This window comes from Gastrolobium bilobum, unplaced genomic scaffold, assembly GCF_033153095.1.
Source record: "Gastrolobium bilobum isolate Gb01-03AN ecotype WA unplaced genomic scaffold, APGP_CSIRO_Gbil_v1 utg26078, whole genome shotgun sequence".
NCBI lineage: Eukaryota > Viridiplantae > Streptophyta > Magnoliopsida > Fabales > Fabaceae > Gastrolobium > Gastrolobium bilobum.
The window spans coordinates 165142-174502 of NW_026896138.1; the positions used below are offsets into that span (position 1 = coordinate 165142).

A 9361-nucleotide genomic window follows, 5' to 3' on the forward strand; every position below is an offset into this window, starting at 1 on the left:
TCTTAGCTCAAGTTTAGAAAACTCAAATTGATCGAGTTTCTTAAACTGGGGGGTCGAATAGAACTAAATTATACGAGCTCCCCAGGCTAAGGGGCTAAGTATATATCTCGAGGGATATAGAACTTAATAAAATATACCCGAAATTAGAGAAAAATGTGAGATAGTTCACGGAGTAATAATTGGTCATAAAATATGCCAATTAATTAATTAAGGGGCTCCCCATTATGACTAGACACCCTATTATAAGAACAAATTTATTATAGTAAAACTCCCAATTATTTATCTCAAATTTATCAAACTTATTCTTGTATCTTCCTCTCAAAATGAGCACGACAGAATTCAAATTCTTCAAAATTTACCAAACAAGTTAGTCCACATGATAGAGACTACTTTTTTTTTTCTTTCCATCATCAACAATTAAAGTTGTTTGAGTAAAGGGCAAAGAATCAAAAGGAAGTGAAAGAAAGAAAAGGAAAAAGAACAGAAAAGATACTTTTTTCTCCTTTTCTGGTGATGTGCTGGGGAAAGTCTCAACATCCAGATATTGCCACATCAGCATAACAGCATCTGACGTGGCATGTTCTCGCTTCTTCTCAGCAAGTTTAGTAGTTGTACTAATAGCGATGGCCGATCTGAGAACACTTTTTCTTGATCCATCGGAGCCCTTTCCGGAGCGTGGCCTTAACCTTGCCTTCTACGCCGTAAACCTTGTACTTGGCTATCCTCTTCTTCCTCTTCGCTTCAGGATCGCTGAATCTCCAAGGCTTTTCGCTTCCCTGAGTTGGGTCGGGCGACCCAGTCCCACTCGAACCGAAGTTTTTCCCGCTCACAACCTCTTGTCCTCTGTACGGGCGGTGACCCGACTCGTACCCATCCATGTCGGATCTCTGCTGCTGAGGAAGGGAATGGAGTGTAGGGGCTTTATTTTTGAAGTAGAGGGGAGCTGCGGTAAGAGAGGTGTTGGGGTTTGGAACTTTCGAGAACGAATTGAGTTCAAGGGGTATAATGGGAAGAAGATATAATGAAGCACCGAATCCTGTGCTATGGCGAGGAATGTGCAATGTTTTGATCTTTGAAAAGTGGCCTCTTTGCTTGGAATCTGGAATGGTACTTTCCCTCATTAAAAAGTAATGAACTCTTTTTTTAATAAAACTTTTTTTTTTTTGGTTTATTCAAAAATGAAAAAGAGGAAATTCATTAGGATTCATGTATCTATGGTCTGGAATTTGGATAGTTAATATTAAGTTAAGTTTAATTTTTAATGTATAAAAAAAAAAAAGAGAATTGCCACACACACATGCTGCAGCAGTAACGTTGCTGTAGTAAAACCCATGACTTACTTTTTATTGTATCTATTAATTTATTTTAGAGTTAAATATTTTGTTTTACTAACTTTTTTACAGAATTTTTTTAAAAAAAATACTTTCTTAAAAAACAAACTTAAACCAAACATGTGTTTTGTCTGTTTTGTTGGTTCTGTAAGCAAATTTTGTAATTTTAAAATTTTATCTGAAAATTTATGTACTCGGAGAGCAAAAAGATATTCCGCTGGCTTCAAAATCCACGTGTGATGATTCGTTTTGCATACGAATCCCAATGGAATAATTAACTTTGCGAAAAAGATGTCATCAGCCATGGATGACTCGAGACCACACATAAACACAACAATGAACAAACTAGATGGAATGATCGGCAACGAGGGGATAAATTTTTTTTGCACTGGAATTATAAATTTTAGGAATACGATAGGAAAGTTATTTTTCTAAACTATTATCAAAAAATTATTTAATAGGTTAAAATATTACTGAAATTTTATCTCAAAAAAAGTATAATTTTTTTTTCAATATATGAGATTCCAAAAATACTACCCATTTGGTAATAATTTTGGATGACATTTTGAAAAGAAATTATACATAAAATAAAATTTTATAAAAATCAAATTCTCGAGAATTTTTTTAAAAATCTTATACCAAACACGAGTAAATAAAATTATCACCGCCACTCCTCTTGAGAATTTTAAAAAAAATTTCCTAGCAAACACAATCTGAAGTTAATAGAAGAGGGGGGGCTTCAAGGACAAGTCTATGCTAGCCAAATTGGTTTATTTTTTTGTTTGATATGTGTTAATTTATTCATATTTCATTTTTTTTTCCTTTTATATTTTTTTTTCTTAGTAATTTATTTATTTTCTTTTTTGTCTTTATTTCTTAAAATACTTTTTATTTATTTTGATTTTATTTTTATCTTTTTTTTTCTCTTATGTATCTTTGATTTTATTTTATTGTATTTTTCTTCTAAATTAGTTATGATTATGTTTTCATTTCTAGTATTATACATATATTTTTATTTTTATTTTTATCTTTTTTTTCTTTATTTTTTTACTTTTTATTTAAATTTATCTATCATTTATTATAATTAATTTGAAATAAAGATGATGTTGATGTTAACATGCTTAATTTCTATAGCTTCAACATAAGGATAAATGCCAAATTTTGTTTTACACTCTTTTGGGTCATTTTATAATAGAACGCCTATGTACACGATAAGGGTACAGTGACAACATGAGTTGAATTCGATGGGTCAAATCGATAACCCGTCAAAATGGAACAGATTAGGTTATACATTTTAATCCACTAACTCATCTCAATTCGTCCCGCTTAGTTGTAGGTCAAAACGGAATGGCAGTGGGATGGGGAGGGTTAGCCTGCGGGTTATTCTTTTTTTTGTATTATTAGGTAGTATTTTATTTGTCACTAAGCTTTTGTGATATGAATTTTTTTTATCGTAGTACTCCCCTAAAAAAATAAAGAATAAAAACTTTATTTATGACAAAAATTATCCATATATGGAGGCAAAAATAAGTTCTTAAAAATTGTCCAACTGAATATTAGTATACAATTAGGCTTGAGATTGAAAAAAAAACTAATAGAACTCTAAAATAAAAATAAGTAATATTATAAATTAATAAAATATAATTTATTCTTAATTTTTATTTTTATTTTATTTTTTAGACGAATTAACCTGCCAACCCACCATAAAACAGGATGAGTTAAAGTTTTTAACCAATATTAAAATATGGAGCTGGGCGGGCCAACCCGGTTTTAGAAAGTTAGCGGTGAAGCGGGGCCGACTCATTTTACTACCTGTGTACAGGGGGATGCGTACATTGGATGCCATGAGGTAAAATTTATCATCAGTTGCCTTATATACCACTTTGATTCCAGCATAAGAATTAGTTATTTTCCTCATACAATAATGTGAATACTGTTGTATAAGGATTACTCCCAATGCAAGAATTATAAGCTAAAAAGTAATTTTTCGTATTTCAGTGCAAGTTTAACCAGTACAAAAAAGAAACATGAAGACAGGGAATTTACCACTGGAGTGTCTCCTACTCTCGAAATTATTGTTGATTCGATCTTAATTGGTTAAGCAAGTTCATAATCTTAGCAAAATAAAATAAAAGGCTTAAAAATCAAGAAACACTGCTAATCAATCTGAGAGAGACAATTTGAGATGGACATCAACATTAACACCGACATCCCTCTCGGGAAGTTTACCAGAAAATTCACCGACATTAGGAGCAGATTGCAGTACAGTGGGTGACGGATAAAGCTGAAAAGTAACCAATGGAGTAGTACGATAGGTTGAAGAAGGAATCAAAATAGGTCGTGATGGGAAGTGCTTTGTGTTGGATTGCAATTGTTGGGGATGATCAAAGGTGGAGGGTAATGTCTGCGGTGATCTCAATGCATGTGAGGTGAGGACAGAGGCAGAGGCAGAAGCTATGGAGCGCCTATGGCTATGGTCACTCTGGATTTGGAAAAGCCTCGCCCTTTGGCGCTCTTTCTTGTGAGCATTCTGGTGGCCCCCTAGGGCCTGCGAGTTTGTGAATACTCGCCTGCAAAAGTGGCACCTGAATTTTCTGTCTTCTCCAACATCATATTTTCTTTCTGCAAATTCTTCGTGCTTTGTTAGTGGGAAACCAAATAGTTTTGGGGGTAAGGTGTGAATATGATCAGACATGCTTCTTTAGTCTATGAATGAAAGTCTTGCCAATGTATGCTGCAACATATATAGGCAGAATAACTGCGATTTAATTTGGCTACATTTTAATTGGCCAACGGACTTATTTTGTGATGGTGCAATTAAAAAATAATTAATTCAGTCCAAAAGTTGAAGATGTTTAAGTGATTCGGTTTTTGAAGTTTTTTTTTTAGGATCCAATATATGTTGTTTAGTTCTGATGCATCAACTGAGTTACCATTATTTTATTGAGTAACACTTTCATATTTTATATTATATTTGTCTAATGAACGAGGTTATATTTACAATCTCTTTTTCCTTACAATCACATTTACGATCGTTGGATAAAAATTAAATCAACGACTTTCATTTAAAATTATTTTATAATCGTTGATTTAATTTTAATCCAACAACTATAAAAATAGTTGTAAAAAGTTATAAAAGAAAATATGTTATAAATATAACCTTCTTCTTACCTAATACATCTTTAAATGATTTATATTTTTTAACATATCACCTCATACAAGAGTTCATTGCGTTTGAAGTTTGTATAATGTACAAGATCATCCACATGTCATAATTTTTTTGATAATATTTAATTATTTATTAATGGAATGAGATAATTAAAATCAAACTCTAGATCGCTTGGTCATAAAACTCTAATACTATATAAAACAAGGGATTTATACTTCTTATGCAACATAAGAAGAGCCTTCTTATGCTACACTCACATCGTTTTGCGTGTCAATATTTTTTATTTTTTTATTTACCATTTTCCAATGGGGCCCACCTGAGTTTGTGTGTGTTGCAAAAATTCTCATCTTATGTCACATAAGAAGTGTAAACCCCATAAAACAATTCATTCAACCAAAAAACTTAAGTTGTTAAATAGCGGAATTTCCTTCAAAAGTCCAATATCTATTTTCATACATATAATCTTATTTATAGTTAACGACTCACATAGGTAATAAATTAAATTTGTTGAATGCTAGTAGAATCAACAGATAAAATTACTATAACATTTATACTTCTTACATCATTAAACCTTCAACATATATTATGTTTAACAAATCAAAAAGTATTTAACATTTGCGAATATTAAAATTTGATTTTTATATATATCCATAATTGAAATTATTATTGCATTCTAAACGATTTAGATAGTGGAGATAATATGTATTTCACTTGATGATGGTGAAGTATCTCAATGTAATAATGACATGTGAGGCAATGATATGAACCAAAGCTAAAAAAAAGTCATCATAGGTAGTGTCTCAAGCATAAGCCAAGAATAAAGGGGAATATATGGGTACAGTGGCTCTGAGATAATATCTTAGCAACATAACAACTCTAAAAATAAGTGTGTACTTCAATAGCTGAAAAGGAATGTATATAGGTGGAAACATTCCTTCACTATAAGTCATGACAGTTTTTTCCTAACGGACTTCATTGTGTGTGAGGCAAGCACACTAATCACTTGTAAAAGGGGCAATAAGGGTGATATTTTTCTCGAAAGGAGAAGTATGTCAATGTAACAGTGACTAAATGAGATAATAGTGTGAATTATAGCTTAGTGGTGGTCACCGTAAAAGTCTCAGGCAAGCTGGGAATCAAAGGGAAAGTGTAAGGCACAGGTATGGCTGGGCGATGAGTGATTTCAGCAGGGTAACAATAAGGTTAGCAATGATGAAGAATATGACCCTACGAATCTGATTTATATTTGTTATATATATATAGGGGCAGGTTATATTTACAAACTTTTTTGTTTACAAACTCTTACAAACTACACTATCTTCTCCCGGGAGAAGACTAATAATAGTATCTTCTCCCGGGAGAACATAATGTAATTTGTAAAAAAAATTTAAAAAAGTTTGTAAACGGATCCTTCCCCATATATATATATATATATATATATATATATATATATATATATATATATATATACATGGGGTTTATATTTCTGCAGTTGTTGTACGTGCAGCAATCAAATATTTGTTATATATATATACGTAAAAGCATTAAATTCAGGGAATCATAATCATACAAAAGATGAAAGCATTAGATGAGGGGAATCATAACCATACACCTGTCGTTGCTGAACGTAAAGCGGCTGCAGAAATGATTTTACCTCTATATATATATATAGTGACGGACCCAGGAAAATGTTTTTATGTCCGCACATTTAATGGCGGGGGTTCTAGTTGCTTCCATAACTAGAACATTTAATGTCATCACTCATAAAAAAAAATTTGTAAAGAAAGTTTAAATCAACGCTTGAACCCACTCATAATCTAGTTGTTTCCATAACAAGCTGCAGGTAATAGTTTGACTAATTATTCCCCCCCCCCCAAATTTTTTTTTTACCAATCCTCCAAAACAAATATGACAATATACTCCAGTACATTCATACATCATCATTCTATTTTATAGTGGTGAATAAAAAAGTTAACACTACCTGTACAGAAGTCTTTTGAGGGATTAATGTAGGTCTTTTTTGAATTTATGAGGGACCACAATTTTAACTAAATTGATCCACTTTAAATTTTTTAGGGATCTCGAGACTATTTTTTTGTAAAGAACTAAAATAGGGACCATGTTTTTTGTTAGTGTTAAAAGGGTATTTATTAGGATATATATTGAATCAAGAGACAAATAAGGACCTGCAATAAAAAAAACTGAAATAAAAATCTTTATGTCAGCACTTGCGGGCATTTGCCCGCAAATGGATCCGCCACTATATATATATATATATATATATATATATATATATATATATATATAATACACTCCATATAAATTGTCACGGTTCAATGTATGTGAGTATGATATATATTTAGGATGAGGCGTTTGGTAAAGGAGAAAAAAAATTTATTCGGGAATCTCGATTTTCAGAAATATGATATTTACATTCAGTTTACGATAATATCCGAAAATTAAAAATTTAAAAAAATTTAATTTTTTGAAAATCTTGAAGAATACCGCGTAACGAAGAGACCGTAATCAAGTTGACAGATATCAATGAGCTAAAGATAGGATATACCCATGTATACTTCTCTTTATAGGTTTGTGTTGTTTGTATAACTGTAAGATAATCCCATTTGTGATGTGATGAAACTTTGGTTGATTCACCACTAAAATTTCAGTAAATGACATGTAAAACATGCGTCTCCGAACAAGAGTATAAGAGGATGACAAGAACTTAAACAAAACAATAAAGAGGGATTAGAAAGTTAACGGCCAAGACACATACACACACGAGACACGAGCAGTTAATCATGTTTTTTTTTAAAAAAAAAAATCTGTATTCTTCTTGTACGGTGAACTCGGTATATCTTTTAACAGATATTAGTAAAACATAATATTTTTAGAGGAAGGTTATACTTACAACTTTTTTTACAACTTCTTAATCATATTTTAACATCGTTGATTTCCGCCAATCAACGGTTATTATTTATTGTGAATTAATAATTAATTAATGAGTTTAATTTGCAAAAATCATAACCGTTGATTTCCGTCAATTAACAATGTTAAGATATGATTGTAAGAGGTTGTAAAAAAAAATTATAAATATAACCTTTATCATATTTTTATATTATTTTTTATCTATTTTTGTTTCTTCCATATCCCATATTTTTTTATTTTTTGCAAATGAGTATGCCCTTCGAGCGTATCGAAAATGAGCTCCATGTTTTGGAATATGTGAAAGTAAATATATCATTTCTTGAACTTTGCGAATTGATATTGTCTCCAGACCTCGACACGTGTTTAAGTCTTGATATATATATATATTCAAAGGACGACGAGATTGATGCTGGCCATCTATGAAACACCGACACTTCAAAATTTTTGACATGTCGTGTCCGACACTTCCCGACACTCTCGGACACTTTGACACTCCCCGACGCTCTAACACGCGTTATAGAAATTCAAAAAAGGTTCAGAGGTTACATTCCGTTGAGTTTTTAGTTCTAACTATTAGATTCGTTGGATTATGATTACCATTTTATTGAGTTTAATATAAATATTTGGGATATCTTATGTTTCTTTGCGAAATTTATGAATATTATAAGTTCAGAAATTATTTTTTTGTTAAATTATTAAATATTAAATATAATATATACTACATAAATTAAAAAAATTATTTAATATCAAAACGTGTCCTAACATGTCGAAATCTAACATTTTTTAGAATTAACGTGTCGGAGTGTCGTGTCGTATCATGTCACGTGTTCCGTGTAAGTATTAGTGCTACGTAGCTGGCCAGTACAACTCACATGTCCTTGCTCACATTCTTCCCCCCTCATTCAGGGTAGATCGGATGATCACAATGTCTCCCATAACCCTAGCTTGAGTGACCCTTGCGCTATGAGAAATCTAGACAAGTTGCGTGACAAATCTTTCAAAATATCATAGGAGATCTCTTTAACGATGTACTTGCTCATGAGAAGTCTATACATAGTTTTGCACTTTAATTTGCAGCAACTTTTAGAAGTAATATCTATATCTTACATACATATGAACTAGTTGTAAAGGAAGAATTCCAATCATTCCCCCCCTAAATTCTCATACATATTTATAGAACCATATTAACAATTCATTTCGCATGCGAAGCACGTTATTTTTTTTTTTTTTAGATATTTTAATCGATTTATCACTTTGCAATTAGTTCAATTCAAGATGAGTTTACAGTTTAAGGCTTTAAATTCCTTCCAAAGATAGTACTGAGAAGGATCGAACACATGCACTCACCCTCACCTGCTCAATTTTTTAGCGCCAACTGAACTACTATCATTTCGTTAAAACAGAGTGTGTGAAACACATAAATCATATATCATACTATGTGTACCTCGGAACCTATACTACGAGAACATTTTTAATATTATCATCGTATTGAGACTAGGTTTGACGGTAATTCAAAATAAAATTATACATTATATATTTCAGAAAATATATAATTATAGTATCAAACTTTTTTTTCTCTTTTCAGAAAATATGTCATTTAATATGTTATACTCCGATTCGTCAGATGTACACGATGATAATATATATATATATATATATATATATATATATATATATATATATATATTAGATTTTTTCCTATACTACAAGCAGCTGGTTTTCATATAACATACTTCACAAATTTCCCTGCAATGTGATCCTAGATAAGATTTAGGCCAAAATAATTGATCAAATGATTTATGGAAAGGGCCCCATTCTCATCGTCCCCTGATTTGAATGATTTCAGTGAAAATCGTGCGTATAATTAAGTCCATACGCGGTTTCCGTTTTTTATATGGGTTTGCTTTTTGTCATGTCACATGATAAGACTATT

At 31.4% G+C, this 9361-nt stretch overlaps 1 protein-coding gene across 1 annotated transcript; it reads right to left on the minus strand.

Moving 5' to 3' along the window:
* Positions 1-3492: 3492 nt before the first annotated feature.
* On the minus strand, positions 3493-4026 carry LOC133297976 (zinc finger protein GIS-like). The gene has a single exon (XM_061497213.1). It carries the CDS (start codon positions 4024-4026, stop codon positions 3493-3495), a length of 534 nt encoding a protein of 177 aa, XP_061353197.1.
* Positions 4027-9361: the final 5335 nt, after the last annotated feature.

Coding starts and splice junctions, on each gene's coding strand:
- LOC133297976 (XM_061497213.1), bottom strand. CDS start 4,026: ATGTCTGATCATATTCACACCTTACCCCCAAAACTATTTGGTTTCCCA.